This window comes from Oncorhynchus masou, chromosome 24, assembly GCF_036934945.1.
Source record: "Oncorhynchus masou masou isolate Uvic2021 chromosome 24, UVic_Omas_1.1, whole genome shotgun sequence".
NCBI lineage: Eukaryota > Metazoa > Chordata > Actinopteri > Salmoniformes > Salmonidae > Oncorhynchus > Oncorhynchus masou.
The window spans coordinates 35,951,814-35,973,605 of NC_088235.1; the positions used below are offsets into that span (position 1 = coordinate 35,951,814).

A 21,792-nucleotide genomic window follows, 5' to 3' on the forward strand; every position below is an offset into this window, starting at 1 on the left:
CAACCCAATGTTTATATCCCAGGACAAATTAGCTAGCAACAACAAGCTAGATAGCTAAATTGCCATAAATGTTTAATGCTTTTCAACATGTCCCCAAATTAATATAATTGGTTCAGAGATTGTTTTGATATTTCAACTTGGGTGTCTGGTCTGGGTGGACAAAATCAACTTGGGTGTCTGGTCTGGGTGGACAAAATCAACTTGGGTGTCTGGTCTGGGTGGACAAAATCAACTTGGGTGTCTGGTCTGGGTGGACAAAATCAACTTGGGTGTCTGGTCTGGTCTGGGTGGACAAAATCAACTTGGGTGTCTGGTCTGGGTGGACAAAATCAACTTGGGTGTCTGGTCTGGGTGGACAAAATCAACTTGGATGTCTGGTCTGGGTGGACAAAATCAACTTGGGTGTCTGGTCTGGGTGGACAAAATCATCTGGGGTGTCTGGTCTGGGTGGACAAAATCAACTTGGGTGTCTGGTCTGGGTGGACAAAATCAACTTGGGTGTCTGGTCTGGCTGGACAAAATCAACTTGGGTGTCTGGTCTGGGTGAACAAAATCAACTTGGGTGTCTGGTCTGGTCTGGGTGGACAAAATCAACTTGGGTGTCTGGTCTGGTCTGGGTGGACAAAATCAACTTGGGTGTCTGGTCTGGGTGGACAAAATCAACTTGGGTGTCTGGTCTGGGTGGACAAAATCAACTTGGATGTCTGGTCTGGGTGGACAAAATCAACTTGGGTGTCTGGTCTGGGTGGACAAAATCAACTTGGGTGTCTGGTCTGGGTGGACAAAATCAACTTGGGTGTCTGGTCTGGGTGGACAAAATCAACTTGGATGTCTGGTCTGGGTGGACAAAATCAACTTGGGTGTCTGGTCTGGGTGGACAAAATCATCTGGGGTGTCTGGTCTGGGTGGACAAAATCAACTTGGGTGTCTGGTCTGGCTGGACAAAATCAACTGGGGTGTCTGGTCTGGGTGGACAAAATCAACTTGGGTGTCTGGTCTGGGTGGACAAAATCAACTTGCGGGCAATGACATATGCGGTCGCATGCACGGTCTGGTCAACATGTAACAGTTCTATGGAATGCAAACTGATGGAGAGTTAGCTTGAATCCTCAGTGTTAGCAACTGGCTCCACCAGTGACAGTAAAACTTAATAGTAGTTGGCAGTTGGACAGACTACTCCAGCTAATTGTATTTATACAGGAATGTGCTATTCCCATGAGACTTTCTATAGTTTACACTGTACCCAATTAACTGAACAGTCTGCTTCATTGTCTCTGGTCTCCTGTACAGTAGCCTACTGTACACAATATCACATATTTTACTGTGCATCTCCACTTAGAGAGTGTGTGTTTGTGTTTAAAGGCCCACTTTTTTTCAACTGAAAGATGATGCCCAGAGCTTACCAATGATGTTGCACAATTCAAGTCAATAAGTCATACTTTTAGGCAAAGTATTATATATTTGTGGGAAATCATTTTTTTCTGTGGCAATGCCGTGTGTTTCCCATATGATATGACATGCTAATATTTTCAGTCTATGTTCATTTTCAGGGCTGGGTTTTATTTAATTGTTACCACCCACCAGCATGGCATTGTTAATAATCAGAAACACCTGCAAATTTATTTATGTCTGTAATAAAGCCCTTTTGTGGGGAAAAACTCAATCTGATTTTCTGGGCCAGGCTCCCCAGTAGGTGGGCCTTGCTCCCAAGTGGGTGGGCTATGCCACCCTTGGCTGTGCCCCTGCCCAGTCATGTGAAATCCATAGATTAGAGCCTAATGTATTTATCTCAATTGACTGATTTCCTCCTATGAACTGTAATTCAGTAAAATCGTAAATTGCTGCATGTTGCATTTATATTTTTGTCCAGTATGAATAGTATACTTGCGTGATATGATTGCATTTTGTAACCCTGCTACCCCTGTCAGCCCAAGAAGAATGATTTTGACCACTAAAATCTTGTTTCACTGCTTTGGTTGGTGCTAAACCACAAGTGTCTATCCTATAATGAACAGGCACCCCTCAAAATATTATTTTTTATTGCAAACAGGATGCGTGTTTTGGATTATGTTCATTCTGTACAGGCGTCCTTATTTTTACTATGTAATTTAGGTTAGTATTGTGGGTTAACTACAATGTTATTGATCTATCCTCAGCTTCCTCCTATCACAGCCATTAAACTCAGTGACTGTTTTAAAGTCACCATTGGCTTCATGGTGAAATCCCTGAGCAGTTTCCTTCCTCTACGGCAACTCAGTTAGGAAGGACACCTATATCTTTGTAGTGACTGGGTGTATTGAAACACCATCAAAAGTGTAATTAATAACTTCACAATGCTCAATGGGATAGTCAATGTCTGTTTTTTAGGTTTGTTTTACGCATCTACCAATAGGTGCCCTTCTTTATGAGGCATTGGAAAACCTCCCTGGTCTTTCTGGTTGAATCTGTGTCTGAAATTCACTGTTCGACCGAGGGGCCTTACAGATAATTGAATGTGTGGGGTACAGAAATTAAGTAGACATTCAAAAATCATGTTAAACACTATTATTGCAACTTATTATTTGACTTGTTAAGCACATTTTTAGTTGTGAACTTATTTAGGTTTGCCATAACAAAGGGGTTGAATACTTATTGACTCAGCGTTTCATTTTTAATGAATTTGCCGGCATTTATAAAAGTATAATACCACTTTTACATTATGGGGTATTGTGTGTAGGCCAGTGACACACACTCTCAATGTAATCCATTCTAATTTCAGGCTGTAACACAATAAAATGTGGAAAAAGTCAAGGGGTGTGAATACTTTCTGAAGGCACTGTATCATGGTCCAAACACACCACACCGTTGTGAAAAGGGCACAACAACACCTCTTCCCCTCAGGAGCCTGAAATTGGCATGTGCCATCAGATCCTCAAAAGGTTCTACAGCTGCGTAATTGAGAGCATCTTGACTGGCTGCATCACCGCTTGGTATGGCAACTGCCTGACATCTGACCGCAAGGCAATACAGAGGGTAATGCGCTCTAGCCACCCAATTCATTGACTGTTCTCTCTGCTACCGCACAGCAAGTGGTACCGAGGTATCAAGTCTGGAACCAACAGGACCCTGAACAGCCAGCAAGCCATAAGACTGATAAATAGTTAGTCAAATAATTAACCAAATAGCTACCCAGACTATCTGCAGTGGCCCTTTTAGCACTAACTTTGACTCTTCACATACACTACTGCTACTGTTCCTTATCTGTCACTTTATTCCTAGTTATATCTTCCTCAATTACCTCATACCACTGCACATCGACTCAGTACTGGTATCCCTTGAATATATAGCCAAGTTATTGTTACTCATTGTGTATTTATTATTCATTTTATTATTACGTGTTTTACTTTTCTATTATTTCTCTATTTTCTTTCTCTCTGCATTTTTTGGGGAGGGCCAATAAGTAAGTATTTCACTGTTAGTCTACACCTGTTGTTCATGAAGCATGTGATTAAAAACATTTTTGATTTGATCTCTCAGGGTGTGATCTTGGTCTATGACATCACCAACCGATGGTCATTTGATGGTATTGACAGATGGATTAAGGAGATAGATGAGGTAAGAGACATCGATCAATCACTCTCTCTCAGAAACAGTGAACCTCAAATGTGTCCCAAATTGCACCCTATTCCATATTCCCCAAAGGGCCCTGGTCAAAAGTAGTGCACTATAAAGGGAATAGGGTGCCATTTGGGATGGCGCCACATGGTAAATTGCAGTCTACATCACTGAATCGCTCCTATTGCTCTATGATGTAAGACATGTTGCTCAATTTCTGCTTGTGATAATGACTAAACCTTCTCCAACCCACATCTCTGGCCTTTGCTCCAAAACAACTCACACACTCATTAACTAGCCACACAGAGTTAGACTTTCAAGATAGCCCATGTTATGTGAATAATATTATTCACCTTCAATTAAAAATAAAATATGCTCAACGATTGATTCTTGACATCCTTTTTGCCACCATGGGACCTTCTATTACCACTCCATTATTTGACTTATTACAGGGAAGAACACAATGTAACACATACGCATATACACACCCTTATTATGTACTAACAGAATCTGTACCTCACTACTTTCTGTTCCCCTTCCTGTCTACCCAGCATGCACCGGGAGTGCCTAAGATCCTGGTGGGGAACCGGTTACACCTGGCCTACAAACGCCAGGTGACCACAGAGCAGGCCCAGGTGTACGCCGAGAGGTTAGGGGTCACCTTCTTTGAGGTCAGCCCGCTGTGCAACTTTAATATCACAGAGTCCTTCACAGAGCTGGCCAGGATAGTCTTAATGAGGCATGGCATGGAGAGACTCTGGAGGCCTATCAAAGGTGAGGCAGCGTAAACTGAGCCTAGAGCAGCTAGTTCTTACTCTCTCTCACTGTTTTACACAATGGTGCCCTCTCGTGGTGTAATATTTATATTTGTGAAATATTAAAAATTCTGTCTCTCTCACACTCCCCCCCCCCTTCTCTCTCTCTCATAGTTCTGAGTCTTCAGGACCTGTGCTGTCGTTCCATCGTGTCCTGCACCCCTGTCCACCTTGTTGACAAGCTTCCTCTCCCCCTGGCTCTCAAGTCCCACCTCAAGTCTTTCTCCATGGCCAACGGCCTCAATGCCCGCATGATGCACGGACGGTCCTACTCCGTCACCACCACTGCTGCCAACACCACCCACATCGCCACCAAGAGGACCGGATGCCAGCTGCTGAAAAATAAAAAACTCTTCCGTCCTCCACCGCTCAGCCCGGCGGCCGAACAGAGCTGCACTGGCAAGAGCTGCAAGATCTCCTAGCAACCAGTTGAAACAGGAAGAGAAAGTCCTTGGGGAAGAAGGTTGTCATCACATGAACAGGAAGTGCAGCCAAAGATGGTGGATAAATTAAGATGAACACCGAAGCTGTTTACAGGGACTGGATGTTCCAGGCCTCCAGACGCACAACAGTCTCCAACAGGCACTCACAGGAGCTCCATGGTGGGACAAAGATGGGGAAGGAACATGTCACGCTCAGAGATTTTGGATTAGCGCTATGGGTCACTGACCATGGAACCAGAAGGAAGTTTTGATGCCAGATCATATGTGAGCCATATGACTATATTCCAATTACTCTTTAAATTAATTTGGTCATTTGTATTTTGGCCTGAACTACAATATAATGTATTTTGTAACAAGATACTTTCGAGACCTGTAATTTGTATTTTCAAAATACAAAATACATTTCTATACCATTTTCTTTATAGTGGTTCACAATTTCGTGGCCTCCTTTCACCCTGCATTGGTATCAGAAGTTTGATGGCAGTATGGTGTGATAAGAGTGTCTCTTAACTGACGAAATGTAAAAATTAGTATTATTGGGTATTATTCTAATGAGCTCCGTCTCTGAAACGAGGCCAATAATCACAATAATAATAATACTCGGTGTACTTTGCAATTGTTTATTTTTACATTTACATTTTGGTCATTTAGCATTCAACTAAGGTAGATAAACAACCACATATCACATCAATGGTAAAAGTTTTTTGTTGTTGTTACAGTTACTGAGAATGTTGTTGTAGTGAAGGTGTATACTTGCAAATATATTTTGTATTTTAGTTTGATACATTGGTCTTTAGAGTATCTTGTATTTAGAACAATAAACATTTGATGTATCTTTTGCCCATCTCTGATTGTGCATAATATGTTTCCAGAAAAACATATGTACTGTGTAAAAAATACAGTACTAAATAGTACTATTGTGTACAATATTTGTGGATGATCTGTGGTCCTCTTTGCACTGTTTTCTCACCCACTGCAATCAATGACACAAATCATTCAAATTAGTTTTAATCCTGTAGTCTAATTTCACGATGAAAGAAATGTTACTGGACTGGTCTTATAAATGGTATACTACACACCTCTGCCTTTAAAAACATACTGGACAAAGCCTTTTTAAGATCTAGCTACTTGTTTTACACATACTTTTTACAGCAAAATACTATTTCTGCCGAAGTCATCTGGAACTTCAAGTCTGCAATTCTATGGAGAAACCATTTGTGTAGTGAATTTGTATGATATGTACAGTTATGACAATGTTGTTTGATACAATGTATTTTTTCTGTTATTTGGGTTTGTATTCATTTCCAAGTGTACAGTGACAGAGATTATACTATTTCAGATAGTGACACCAACACCAAAGACTTAGTAGACTGAGGACGTTACTGAACGAACAAGGGTTTTGTACAGTAAATATCACCACACGGATTTACAATAAACTTCACAAACAGGAACTGTCTTCTCTGCTTCGATAGTAATAATAAAAATACAAATAATTGATAGCATTTATATTACACTTTTCCACATGCTCAATGCGCTGTAAGGAGGGAAACTCACCTCATCTCACTTGATCATGTTTTTACCCACATGTCCCTGATGAAAGCCTGAAAACAATGGGTGCATTCCATGTCACCCACTAGCTTTACTAGAGAGCGCTTTACAAAGGAGGAGGTATGAGTATTTTTACATACTCTATCTAATGAAGACCTTTATGGTCTCGTGGCTGTTTGCAAATGAGATGTGACAGGCTCAGCCATAGAGCAAGAACAGGTACTGTAAATACATTGCTTTTAAAATCTATCAGAAATGCTGAGAAATTGATCCATGGAAAGCTTTCCTGATTATTTTGGTCTTGTCTGTACTCTGGTCTCTTTGGTTATGTGTTGTTCTTCAATGAGTGTCAACAAGAGGATCAGCATTCGGTAAGTCCTCATCATAGCAAAGACTCCATAGATCCAGAGTTTCAGAAGACCTTTATTACCGACATACTGTCTACCTGGACAGAGACCAGCTCAGTAGTGTTAGTGAATGGAACCGATTGGCCCATTTCAACAACCCCTTTAGTTTCATGGGTTACAACTACTTAGGTAATCTCTCTCGCTCTCTCTCTTTGATTGAGTGTGTGTACACATAATAAATGTTATGACAATTTGCTTCGGAAAAATATACGATTTCTAAGTAGCCAATGTCACTGGGCGAGTGGATGGCAGCAATTAGACTTGTTCTTTACGCACCTCAAACTTGGCAATAGGGGTTACCTTGAATAAATGCATGTTTATCCGTAATGTTGACGAGCAATCTTCTGTATCTTGTTTGAAGTTTCTTTAGTTTTCTTGCATTTGTTTGCAATAGTTTGATTGTGGTAAGAACCATGAGCTCTCCCACCATCCACATCCACACCCACATCATACGTTCAAACACCTGCGTGTTTATAGATCACATGATGTGTGTTTACCACCATTTGTCTGCCCCTAGTGGTCTGGAGTGTAATGCCCGAATATTACCATAATATAACATCAACCCAAATTGGCTCCAACACTATATGTGTTTCTGTGAATATATCCAGTACCGTGTGTTATACTGTGTTTATAATGTATACCTCTGTATTTATGTGTTGTTTTAAAGGCAGCAGTGGATTTGATCCCTACGCCAGCGAGTCACCAGCTCCTGCCTGACCCTGTACCCATGGCAGCAGGAGGTGGACGGGGTGTGTATACAGTGTATACAGTATTCACATCCCTTGACAATTTCCATATTTTGTTGTGTTACAGTCTGAATTAAACATTTATTAAATTTTGATTTTGTGTCACTGGCCTTACACAAAATACTCCATAATTATGTTTTTAGAAACTATTACAAATGAATTAAAAATGAAAAGATGAAATGTCTTGAGTTAATAAGTATTCAACCCCCTTGTTATGGCAAGCCTAAATAAGTTCAGGAGTAAATAAATAAGTAACTGCCATATAGCAGTTCTACAACATACTGCCAAAATAAAGGAAATACTTGAGTAAATGAGGGATACAAAGAATATTGAAAGTAGATGCTTCTACACAGGTGTGTTTCCTGAGTTAATTAAGCAATTAACATACCATCATGCTTAGGGTCATGTATAAAAATGCTGGGCAGGTCATTATTTTGTCTATCATAGCTAGGCCCCAATAGAATGACGATGCTCCCATCCACAGGAGATGCGAGTGGTCACTGAATGGTTTGATGAGCATGAAAACGATGTAAACCATATGCCATGACCGTCTCAGTCACCAGATCTCAACCCAATTGAACACTTATGGAAATTCTGGAGCGGCGCCTGAGATAGTGATTTCAACCACTATCAACAAAACAACAAATTATGGAATTTCTCGTGGAAGAATGGTGTCACATCCCTCCAGACACTTGTAGAATCTATGCCAAGCTGCATTAACACACTTTATGTTGGTGTTTCCTTTATTTTGGCAGTTATCTGTATCAAATTTTGTGGTAGACAAAGTACTCAATTGTCATACTTGAGTAGAAGTTAAGATACCTTAATAGAAAATGACTCAAGTAAAAGTCACCCAGTAAAATACTACTTGAGTAAAAGTCCAAACGTATCTGGTGTTAAATGTACAGTGGTGGAAAAAGTATCAAATTGTCATACTTGAGTAAAAGTACAAAATAAAAGTAAATGCTATACATCAAATTCCTTTTATTAAGCAAACCAGACAGCACATTATTATTTTGGGGGGGACAGACAGACAGGGGCAGACTCCTACACTCAGACATAATTTACAAATTGCGTTTTTGTGAGTCTGACAGATCCAGTAGAGATGCCAAAGCGTTATATTGACAGGGTTATGAATAATTCTTTCTTGCCTGAGCATTAGAAATGTAACAAGTACTTTTTGGTGTCATGGAAAATGTACGGGAGTAAAAAGTACATATATTATTTAGGAATTTAGGAATATAGTAGAGTAAAAGTAAAAGTTGTCAAAAATATAAATAGTAAAGTCCAGATACCCCCCAAAAATACTTAAGTGGTATTTAAAAGTATTTCTTACTTAAGTACTTCACATCACTGATCATACTATTCTCTGTATATGAGAATATATTATTACCTGAGAATACATTATCATATTTTGATTTTCTCTCGAGCTAAGATTGGATCCTATAATACTAAAAGATATTCCTGTCTTTTCGCTCAACCGGGTGCAGCACCTTGGACTACAAGAAGTACCCAAACTTCTACATCTACAACAAACACCACTCACCAATGGTATTCTTCACCAATCACGATTATATACAGGAAATCAAAATATGGTTGAATTTCCATGACAACAAATTAATCAAACTGTACCTGGAAAAATGACATGAATTTCACATCTGAAGATGTGATCTCATGTGATTGTCACGCCCTGACCTTAGAGAGCCTTTTTATTTCTCTATTTGGTTAAGTCAGGGTGTGATTTGGGTGGGCATTCTAGTTTTCTATTTCTTTGTTGGCCGGGTATGGTTCCCAATCAGAGGCAGCTGTCTATCGTTGTCTCTGATTAGGAATCATACTTAGCCTGTTTTCCACCCTAGTTTGTGGGATCTTGTTTTTGCACAGTTGCTGTATAGCTCTGCAGAACTTTACATGTGTTTATATTTTGTTGGCATTTCAGTATAAAATTATCATGAACACTTTCCATGCTGCGCTTTGGTCTCATTCATTCAACGACGAGCATAACAGTGATCACGTGATTTAATGTGAAGTTAATGTGATAACATTTGACAACATGTGAAGCAACATGTGACATGTGATGACAACATATGAAACGTGACATGTGGGCACATGTGAAATTAATGTGAAATAAATGCCATTTAGAATATTTTACTTTGAAAAGCACAATTGACATTAATTCAATTTAAACAGTCGTGGTCTCCTGCAGGTTTTATTTAGTTCCCGGTTTGATCCATCGATTTCCCCCAGTATGTTTTAGGACATTCTTAGAACATTGTGTCAAGGTCCCCTAGAGGTTTTTTTCTTGAGGTGAAAATACAGTAAATCAAATGTATTTATACAGCCCTTCTTACATCAGCTGATATATCAAAGTGCTGTACATAAACCCAGCCTAAAACCACAAACAGCAAGCAATGCAGGTGTAGAAGCACGGTGGCTAGGAAAAACTCCCTAGAAAGGCCAAAACCTAGGAAGAAACCTAGAGAGGAACCAGGCTATGAGGGGTGGCCAGTCCTCTTCTGGCTGTGCCGGGTGGAGATTATAACAGAACATGGCCAAGATGTTCAAATGTTCATGAATGACCAGCATGGCCAAATAATAATAATCACATTAGTTGTCGAGGGTGCAACAAGTCAGCACCTCAGAATATCAGTTGAATATCCAACCTGAAAATATCTTTACCTCGGAAGCTATCCTCACCATAAGGCGATCGTTCTCCTGTATATTATGAGTACAGCGACTGCAATTAGAAGGCATAATGTTAATGTTACTAATGTTACTTAGCTTTGGCTGGTGGAGGTCCTGACGAACCACATCCAGATAAAACGTCCGGGGTGAAAAAGTTGAATGAAAAAAGTTGAGCAAGGGAAAAAATAAAAATATAAAATGGTAATTAAAAAGTTAAAACCGTTTAGTTGGCAGGTAGCAAAGTAAGGTAAACGTGTTGCTCTTCCCTCCTCCAGACCAGGTGGGCAGAAACTTGTGCCTGCTCCTCTTCTTGCTCCACACATCCACACACTCTCACAAATAAGAGTACGGTTACAGTACAGTGTTGTTCCCTGGTGTGCAAAAAGGTGAAATGCACACATAAGGTACCTTTAGAGGTACACATAGGAACTCACATGGTACTGGTCTGTACCAGCTGGGTGCATTCGCATGCTTTGAAATCGTTTGAAGACACCACTTGGCTAATGGCCAATAAGCTGAGTCAACCATAAAGTAAAAGTACAGCTATCATGCTTGTAAACAATTTATACCGTTCAAAAACATATTAATAGATTGCTTTTTATAAATAATGTTTTGTTGTTACATTCAACTGCCTAAAATGCTGTTATCTAAGTAATTTCCTTAGTAGGTGATGACAGGAGGTCAGCATGTGGGAGATGCAGCACAACTGCTTCACAGCTCATTACTGACACATTCACTTACAAAATTTGCAGAGCAGATAGTGTCAAAGGAGATGCTCTACTTACATCGGCATAACCATTAAACACTTAAATTGCTACAACACTTCCACTGATGACTGGCACAAATACACATATTTGACCACACCCCCTATATTCCCATAACAACCCACTATTACCTTGCCCCCACCTATCAAAGCAGTACCTTTATGTTCAAAATATTGGGTAGAAAAATGTCCCATTATACCTATAAGGTACCGAACTGTATCATGTGAGTTCATATATGTGTAGCTGTGAAGTGTACCTTTGACCTTTGTGTACCCAGGGTAATAACAAGTAGTATTAGCTAGTAGCTAGGCTGGGTTTCTGTAGAGCACTTTGATATACTGTATCAGCTGATGTAAGGAGGGCTATATAAATTAATTTGATTTAATTTGATATTCGCCTGTATTTTTCCTTACATCCACCAAGAGCAGTTAGGGACCGTTAACGTAGTGACAAATCAAATTTTTCAAATTTCAATAGCTCTTTAACCATCACTCCTAAAACGATCAAAACTGGTTGTAGCTAACCCGATGGCATAGACACACATTGCACACATTTATTTTTTGTCGATTTACATCTCGCACTAATTTAAATGATTTATTTACATTTTTGAATTTCAATAGCTCTTTTGTCAAGTGACCTACTTCAAACATGGTTCAGAATGTCCACTGACTACCCTTCTATATTGTACACTCTTCAGTTTGTCCCTTTTAATCTCACATGTTTTTACATGAATTTTTCAAAATGTAAAACTTCAATAGCTCCTTGGTCATGTGACCTACTGGACTCAAACAAACTTTAGAATGTCCACAGACTAGCCTTATATATTGCACACTCTTATTTGTGTACTGTAAAATCAAGCGGTGTAACGTACATTTGACATAGTTTTAAATTTCAATAGCTCTTTGGTCATGTGACCTACTGACTTCAAACAAGGTGCAGAACGTCCACTGACTACCCTTCTATGTTGCACACCCTTTAGTTTGTCCATTTTCATCTTACACGTTTTTACATTAATTTTTCACATTTCAATAGCTCCTTGGTCATGTGACCTACTGACTTCAAACAAGGTTCAGCATGTCCACTCAATGGGCCTACACATTGCACACCCTTTAGTTTGTCCATTTTTATCTCACAAGATTTTGCATGAATTTTTCAATATTTCAAATTTCAATAGCTCCTTGCTCAGAAATTCATACAGTATGAAGGATGAACATAGAAGTACATTAGATGTGCACCTAACCAAGTCTAAGGACATGTAATATCATTATGTAGTTAACCGGAATTGTAGTTGAACTTTTATTTATTTTTATTTTTTATTTGACCTTTATTTAACCAGGTAGGCAAGTTGAGAACAAGTTCTCATATGCAACTGCGACCTGGCCAATATAAAGCAAAGCAGTGTGACACAGACAACAAAACAGAGTTACACATGGAGTTAACAATAAACAAGCTAATAACACAATACACAAATCAATGACACAGTCGAAAAAATAAAGTATATATACAGTGTGTGCAAAAGGCTTGAGGAGGTAGGCAATAAATAGGCCATAGGAGCGAATAATTACAATTTAGCAGATTAACATTGGAGTGATAAATCAGCAGATGATGATGTGCAAGTAGAGATACTGGGTGGGCTATATACAGATGGACTATGTACAGCTGTAGTGATCGGTTAGCTGCTCAGATAGTTGATATTTACAGTTGGTGAGGGAAATAAAAGTCTCCAACTTCAGCAATGTTTGCAATTCGTTCCAGTCACTGGCAGCAGAGAACTGTAAGGAAAGGCGTCCAAATGAGGTATTGGCTTTGGGGATGATCCGTGAGATATACCTGCTGGAACGTGTGCTACGGGTGGGTGCTGTTATCGTGACCAATGAACTGAGATAAGGCGGAGCTTTATCTAGCATAGACTTATAGATGACTTGGAGCCAGTGGGTCTGGCGACGAATATGTAGTGAGGGCCAGCCGACTAGAGCATACAGGTCGCAGTGGTGGGTGGTATAAGGTGATTTGGTAACAAAACAGATGATACTGTGATAGACTGCATCCAGTTTGCTGAGTAGAGTGTTGGAAGCTATTTTGTAGATGACGTCGCCGAAGTCGAGGATCGGTAGGATAGTCAGTTTTACTAGTAAGTTTGGCGACGTGAGTGAAGGAGGCTTTGTTGCAAAATAGAAAGCCGATTCTAGATTTGATTTTTGATTGGAGATGTATAATGAGTCTGGAAGGAGAGTTTACAGTCTAACCAGACACCTAGGTATTTATAGTTGTCCACATATTCTAGATCGGAACCGTCCAGGGTGGTGATGCTAGTCGGGCTGGCGGGTGCGGGCAGCGAACGGTTGAAAAGCATGCATTTGGTTTTACTAGCGTTTAAGAGCAGTTGGAGGCCACGGAATGAGTGTTGTATGGCATTGAAGCTCGTTTGGAGGTTAGTTAGCACAGTGTCCAAGGAAGGGCCAGAGGTATATAGAATGGTGTCGTCTGCGTAGAGACTGCCAGAGGTCTGGACAACATGCCCTCCGATTTGACACACTGAACTCTGTCTGCAAAGTAGTTGGCTAACCAGGTGAGGTAGTCATTAGAAAAACCAAGGCTATTGAGTCTGCCGATAAGAATACGGTGATTGACAGAGTCGAAAGCCTTGGCCAGGTCAATGAAGACGGCTGCATAGTACTGTCTTTTATCGATGGCGGTTATGATATCGTTTAGTACCTTGAGCGTGGCTGAGATGCACCTGTGACCGGCTCGGAAGCAGGATTCCACAGAGGAGAAGGTACGGTGGGATTCGAAATGTTCAGTGATCTGTTTATTAACTTGGCTTTCGAAGACTTTAGATAGGCAGGGCAGCATGGACATAGCTCTGTAACAGTTCGGGTCTAGGGTGTCACCCCCTTTGAAGAGGGGGATGACCGTGGCAGCTTTCCAATCTTTAGGGATCCTGGACGATACGGAAGAGAGGTTAAACAAGCTGGTAATAGGGGTTGCAACAATGGCGGCGGATTGTTTTAGAAAGAGAGAGTCCAGAATGTCTCGCCCAGCTGATTTGTACGGGTCCAGGTTTTGCAGCTCTTTCAGAACATCTGCTGTCTGGATTTGGGTGAAGGAGAAGCTGGGGAGGCTTGGGCGAGTAGCTGCGGGGGGGGTTGGAGTAGCCAGGGGGCAGGCATGGCCAGCCATTGAGAAATGCTTATTGAAATGTTCGATTATCATGGATTTATCAGTGGTGACCGTGTTACCTAGCCTCAGTGCAGTGGGCAGCTGGGAGGAGGTGCTCTTGTTCTCCATGGACTTTACATGGACTTTCCTGACTTCCCTGAATAGTTGCATATCATGGGGACTGTTCGATGCTATTGCAGTCTGCCACATGATGTTTCTTTGCTGGTTAAGGGCAGCCAGGTCTGGAGTGAACCAAGGGCTATATCTGTTCTTAGTTCTGCATTTTTCGAACGGGGCATGCTTATCTAAGATGGTGAGGAAATTACTTTTAAAGATTGACCAGGCATCCTCGACTGACGGGATGAGGTCGATATCCTTCCAGGATACCCGGGCCAGGTCGATTAGAAAGGCCTGCTGGCAGAAGTGGTTTAGGGAGCGTTTGACAGTGATGAGGGGTGGTCGTTTGACCGCAGGCCCATAGCGGATACAGGCAATGAGGCAGTGATCGCTGAGATCCTGATTGAAAACAGCGGAGGTGTATTTGGAGGGCAAGTTGATCAGGATAATGGCTATGAGCGTGCCCATGTTAATGGATTTAGGGTTGTACCTGGTGGGCTCCTTGATGATTGTGTGAGATTGAGGGCATCTAGCTTAGATTGTAGGACTGCCGGGGTGTTAAGCATATCCCAGTTTAGGTCACCTAACAGAAGGAACTCTGAAGATAGATGGGGAGGGATCAATTCACAAATGGTGTCCAGGGCATAGCTGGGAACAGAGGGGGGTTGATAGCAGGCGGCAACAGTGAGAGACTTATTTCTGGAGAGGTTTATTTTTTAAATAATAAGTACAAACTGTTTGGGTATAGACCTGGAAAGTATGACAGAACTTTGCAAGCTATCTCTGCAGTAGATTGCATCTCCTCCCCCTTTGGCAGTTCTATCTTGACAGAAAATGTTGTAGCTGGGTTTGGAAATCTCAGAATTGTTGGTGGCCTTCCTAAGCCAGGATTCAGACACGGCAAGGACATCAGGGTTGGCAGAGTGTGCTAAAGCAGTGAGTAAAACAAACTTAGGGAGGAGGCTTCAACAAATGAGACAGTCAACAAATGAGGGTGCCTGGGGACACGCAGGGCATGGGTTTACCTCCACATCACCCGAGGAACAGAGGAGGAGTAGGATGAGGGTATGGCTAAAGGCTATCAAAACTGGTCGCCTAGAGCGTTATGGACAAAGAATAAAAGGAGCAGATTTCTGGGCATGGTAGAATAGATTCAGGGCATAATGTGCAGACAGGGGTATGGTGGGGTGCGGGTACAGCGAAGGTAAGCCCAGGCACTGAGTGATGATAAGAGAGGTTGTATCTCTGGATAAGCTGGTTATAATGGGTGAGGTCACCGCGTGTGTAGGAGGTGGGACAAAGGAGGTATCAGAGGTATAATGAGTGGAACTAGGGGCTCCACAGTAAACTAAAACAATGATAACTAACCTAAACAACAGTATACAAGGCATATTGACATATGAGAGATACATACAGCTTGGCATAAAGTAATCACAGGTGTTGATTTGGAGAGCTAACCTCAACAACAATGGGTGAGACAACAACAGCTAATCAGCTAACAGGTAAAATGGCGATGACTGGGCAGAGAGGGTCGGTTAACTACACACAGAGCCTGAGTTCGCGGCTGGGGCCGACAGATTTAAAAAATATATAAATATATATAAATAAACAAACAGAATAGAGTACCGTGATTAATGGACAGTCCAGTGGGCATCTGCTATGTAATCAAGTGATCATAGGGTCCAGGGGGCAGCAATAGAAGGAACAGGGAAGCCGCGGAGTAGTAGCTACCACGCTATCACGCGGGCGACGCAGCGTTTAAAGTTAGTAGCCCGGGGCTAGTAGAAGCGTCTGCTCCGACGTCCGACGGAGGCCGGTTGAAGGCACAGCGGATGGAGTATTCGTCGGTAGACCTGCCGTGGTGGTGCGGCGGGGTGCAGTGTCGACTAAGGATCCAAGTAGATGGCGAAAGAGGTATTGTAGTTGTAGTAATTTAGTTTTCTATCCGGGAGATGCGCCTGGCTCACGGCTAACTGAATGTTTCTGATGACGTACACTATTTATGGCCTTTATTCTGTCACTTTGTCCTGTGTGGCTCAGTCGGTAGAGCATGGCGCTTGCAACGCCAAGCGTCGTGGGTTCGATTCCCGCTGGGACCACCCATATGTAAAAAAGTAGTGGCCCCAGCCGACTTGTAAGTCGCTTTGGACAAAAGGGTCTGCTAAATGGGATATATTATATTATATTACTTTAAAGTAAATAGTGAAGATGTGTCATCATGTAAACACAGTATTGTCAGCAATAACACACTTTTTTGACAACATAACACCTTATGTATGATACTTATATATGCCTTGTTAGGGAGATTATGTGACAATGACCAATTAAATTGCATGTAGCCAGAATATATTAGACAAATAAAAACAAAGGCAAATGTAATTACATTAATTTTAAATCTCAATAAACAATCCTTCAAACTAACCAATATTCTCTGAAATGTCTATGTATTTTAGTTTATGCTTAATTGTTTGTAAAATGTTCTTCATATTCAATGCATTTGTGGTTTTACTTTCTCTCCTTATACTGACAATCGAATGGTACTTTCATGCAACCACAAAAAGCTGCAGTCACGGGACAAAGATTTACATCCTAAATCATTACTCAGCCCAAGTCATTCTAAATGGAGAAAGACGTTTTGTCCGCAAGCAAAGTCTGCCAACAGTACTAATATAGTCTGTTAGTGGAATTTGAAAGGATTAACTATTGATATATATTTTTTGGCTTCGTGGCAAGCATGTGAAATTATTTATTTCAGGTGAACTTCGGTAACTACAATGCTATCATGAGTTTCTTAAATGTGAACCAGAACCACTGGAAGGTCATTGTAGTAAAATCCTTTTTCCAAAATTGATTTAGGTATATTTTTGTGAAGGGGTATGAGGGTTGTAATATGGGTAATTTAATAGTAAAATCATTTAAGGGATCAATACATTTCTATATTGCTTCCCAAGTATCTGCATGAACCATCAGGCCAAGTGTTGTCACGCCCTGACCTTAGAGAGACTTTTTATGTCTCTATTTTGGTTTGGTCAGAGTGTGATTTGGGTGGGCATTCTATGTTCTTTATTTCTATGTTTTGTGTTTCTATGTTTTTGCCGGGTATGGTTCTCAATCAGGGACAGCTGTCTATCGTTGTCTCTGATTGGGAATCATACTTAGGCAGCCTGTTTGGCCACCTTAGGTTGTGGGATGTTGTTTTTTGTTAGCTCTGTGTAGCCTTCAGAACGTGACATTGTTTTGGTTGGTGGTCGGATTAATTAATTAATTAAAGAATCATGAACATGGTGCACCTTGGTCCACTTCTTCCGACGGGCGTTACAAGTGTTTTTGGTTGACCCTGTTGGACAGAAAGAGAAGGAGGAATCGGAACACGCTGCATTCAAATTCTGGTCTAAATTATTCCATTGTACTGGATCTAATACATATTAGCATTTTACATACATTCATATGTGTAATAATTGTGGGAGAATGGGAGAAACTCCCCACGTACAGGTGTGCCAAGCTTGTAGCGTCATACCCAAGAAGACTCATGGCTGTATTCACTGCCAAAGGTGCTTATGTCCATATATATATATATATATATATATATATATATATATATATATATATATATATATATATATACACACACATACATTTCTAAAAACCTGTTTTTGCTTTGTCATTATGGGGTATTGTGTGTAGATTGAGAGGGAAAAAATTATTTAATCAAATTTAGAATATGACTAACATAACAAAATGTGGAAAAAGTCAAAGGGTCTGAATACTTTCCGAATGCACTGTACATCTCCGACACTGCAAGACACCAGCTATGCAAGAGTCAGCTATCACGTGTTTATGCTTGATCTGATTGAATCTAGGCATTAATGTCAAGTGTCCCTGAGCACTGCTACTTTTTAGTTGGTGTTATCAGATAATCACACAATTATTGACTTGATTCCGGGCTACATTTAACAAAGTGCAGAAATGTATTCTTGGGCTATTTCTGTCATGGCCAAAAACCTGATGGTGAAGCAGGAAATTCAGATTTGCTTACATGTAAGAGGTTGTGAGTTCAAATTCCAGATGTGGTTGCATCCCAAGTGTGCTAACCGATGATGAGATTATTTATGTTCCAATTCCTAATTTAAAAATGATTTAATTAGAATTTGCATTGATGTGTACTTCCTGAATACAGTTTGTTGTTGTATATCTACTGACAAAATACAGTTCAGCTGTAGAAATACCTTCACAGTTGTTTCCACTATTTTCACCGCAACACAGTAGCTGGAAAATTACTATGAAATTACAGGATAAAAAAAAAAAACTTTTGTGTTATAAGCGCATTAACTTTAAATGAAATTGCAAGTCAGGCATACCAAGTTAATTTGCAGGAAGGGCCAAGAAGTACCCAAGTTCATTGCAATTGACAGTAAATAAACTCAGCAAAAAAAGAAACGTCCTCTCACTGTCAACTGCGTTTATTTTCAGCAAACTTAACATGTGTAAATATTTGTATGAAGATAACAAGATTCAACAACTGAGATATAAACCGAAAAGTTCCACAGACATGTGACTAACAGAAACGGAATAATGTGTCCCTGAACAAAGGGGGAGTCAAAATCAAAAGTAACAGTCAGTATCTGGTGTGATCACCAGCTGTACTGCAGTGCATCTCCTTCTCATGGACTGCACCAGATCTGCCAGTTCTTGCTGTGAGATATTACCCCACTCTTCCACCAAGGCACCTGCAAGTTTCTGGGGGGAATAGCCCTAGCCCTCACCCTCTGATCCAACAGGTCCCAGACGTGCTTAATGGGATTGCTGGCCATGACAGAACACTGACATTCCTGTCTTGCAGGAAATCAGACAAAGAACAAGCAGTATGACTGCTGGCATTGTCATGCTGGAGGGTCATGTCAGGATGAGCCTGCGGGAAGGGTACCACATGAGGGAGGAGGATGTCTTCCCTATAACGCACAGCGTTGAGATTGCCTGCAATGACAACAAGCTCAGTCCGATGATGCTGTGACACACCGCCTCAGACCATGATGGACCCTCCACCTCCAAATTGATCCCGCTCTAGAGTACAGGCCTCGGTGTAACGCTCATTCCTTTGACGATAAACGCAAATTGCAATTTATTGCCCTGGCCACATCTGCAGTCCTCATGCCTCCTTGCAGCATGCCTAAGGCACGTTCACGCAGATGAGCAGGGACCCCAGGCATCTTTATTTTGGTGTTTTTCAGAGTCAGGAGAAAGACCTCTTTAGTGTCCTAAGTTTTCATAACTGTGACCTTAATTGCCTACCGTCTGTAAGCTGTTAGTGTCCTAACGACCGTTCCACAGGTGCATGTTCATTAATTGTTTATGGTTCATTGAACAAGCATGGGAAACAGTGTTTAAACCCTTTACAATGAAGCTCTGTGAAATTATTTGGATTTTTACGAATTATCTTTGAATGACAGGGTCCTGAAAAAGGGACGTTTTTTTGATGAATTTATATAGAAAAACTCAAATACATTTTTACAGTAATAGGATAATGTATCTTATAATGACCATAACATTTACCCCAAAATTAATAGCAATGGCTAACAGTGTAGTTTCATGTTATCACATGTTGAACCACATGATTTCACGTGAAACATGAAATTTCACAAGGGAAATCATGTAAAAACGTGTTTTTGGAACACTTCACATGTGACATATCGAATCTAAAATCATGTGAAAACGTGTTTTGGACCACTTCACCAGACATTTCAGATGTGAAAACACATTTTTGGAACAATTCACAAGAATGGAAATACCATTCTTCCATGTGTCCGAAATGGCACCATATTCCCTTTTGGTGCACTACTTTCAACCAGGGGCTAAAGGAAAAAAGCTGAACATACCGTAGCTCCGGACATTTCTAGACATTTAAAGTTTCTCCTGTTTCTGTGTTGAATACACTGTGAATGGCACTGAAAGAGAAAACAGTGAGTCAAGAATATAAGAGCCATTGTAACACTCCCTCCCACTCATGTTTGAGTTCAGGACACAGAACATTCTTTGAATGATACAATAACTATTGTTATTTTACATTTACATTACATTACATTTAAGTCATTTGGCAGACGCTCTTATCCAGAGCGACTTACAAATTGGTGAATTCACCTTATGACATCCATTTTAAATGTTACAATTGTAAAATGGTTTATTCTCTCTGTAAGAGAAAATAAACCACCAAGTGTAAATTATTCATTGTTCAAACAAGATTATAAAACATGTATTTTATTTTGTTACTTTTGTTTGAAAGCACACTACAGTATTGTCTGCAACATGTGCATTACTCATGATACCCCGTCATACCACCAAGTGTCACTAAAACCAAACACAACTTCAAACTGTGGCCCGGTCGAATTATGTTATTTGGGTTACATACACATAAACTCCTTTCCAAATCCTTTCAGACTATTTTAATACAGACGCTGCTTTGAAAATGTATATACACAGAGTATACAAAACATTAAGAACATCTGCTCTTTCCATAACATAAACTGACCAGGTGAATGAATCCAGGTTAAAGCTATGATCCCTTATTGATGATACTTGTTAAATCCACTTCAAAGGGGAAGAGACAGGTTAAAGAAGGATTTTCAAGCCTTGAGACATGGATTGTGTATGTGTGCCTTTCAGAGGGTGAATGGGCAAAACAAAATATTTAAGTGCCTTTGAACCGGGTAAGGTAGTAGGTTCTAGGTGCATCGGTTTTTGTCGAGAACTGAAACGCTGAGTTTTTCACGCTCAACATTTTCCCGTGTGTATCAAGAATGGTCCACCAGCCAAAGGCCATCCACCCACCTTGACACAACTGTGGAAAGCATTGGAGTCAACATAGGCCAACATCCATGTGGAACGCTTTTGACACCTTGTAGAGTCTATGCCCCGACGAATTGAGGCTGTGCGTATAATCAGTGTATATTGTAGCAAACGGAGGGAGTGGGAAGCGAACCCGCATCAGCGTGAAAGGTAAAAATCCTACACATTGCACCAATAGGGTTAAAACATTTGGTGGGAAACGTGGCTCATATAGCTAGGATCAGTACCCTGCCCCATCCGAACCGGAAAGCATGTCCCAGTGTTTTGACTAACCTCAGATCCCTCACACATACCGGGCTGTGCGCTTCGATGACCCCACGGCCACCATTCCATTTCTGACACCATTGTAGCGAACTGACGGAGCGGGAAGCGAACCCGTGTCTCAGGCATGAAAGGCAAACACAATCAGTTAAACAAATTTGGTATGAATTGTAAAGTGGCTCATAGCAAGGATCGATGCAATATGGTAAACCGACCTTGTCTTGTCTGCTGGCAAACTTCATTCTGTCTCCAATAAATTATCCATGTAGCCTAACAACTGATACGGAGTCAGATACCTTTCACTCCCCTGGTGATTAAGGATAGTATGGGAGTAAAGTAATCCTATCCTAGATCTGTGGTACAGTAGCATACGAGTCGTCTCCCTCCGAAGTTCTTCCCCAGAGTTTTGATGC

General features: G+C 40.8%; 1 protein-coding gene and 1 long non-coding RNA gene across 2 annotated transcripts in view; one reads left to right on the forward strand and one right to left on the reverse strand.

The window, feature by feature from the left end:
- rab40b (RAB40B, member RAS oncogene family) overlaps window positions 1–5,690 on the forward strand; it is a 72,349-nt gene extending 66,659 nt beyond the window's left edge. The window contains exons 4-6 of the mRNA XM_064933746.1: window positions 3,517–3,594; window positions 4,146–4,368; window positions 4,524–5,690. Coding sequence (XP_064789818.1) covers window positions 3,517–3,594; window positions 4,146–4,368; window positions 4,524–4,831 — 609 coding nt within the window. The 3' untranslated portion in view covers window positions 4,832–5,690. The remainder of the gene's footprint in view (window positions 1–3,516; window positions 3,595–4,145; window positions 4,369–4,523) is intronic.
- A 9,344-nt stretch (window positions 5,691–15,034) lies between these two features.
- On the reverse strand, window positions 15,035–21,751 carry LOC135511599 (uncharacterized). The gene is made up of 4 exons (XR_010451275.1): window positions 21,392–21,751; window positions 20,152–20,220; window positions 17,569–17,615; window positions 15,035–15,206 (listed from the first exon to the last, which is right to left on the reverse strand). It is a non-coding gene; the product is annotated as an uncharacterized LOC135511599 (long non-coding RNA).
- Between the last annotated feature and the right edge of the window lie 41 nt (window positions 21,752–21,792).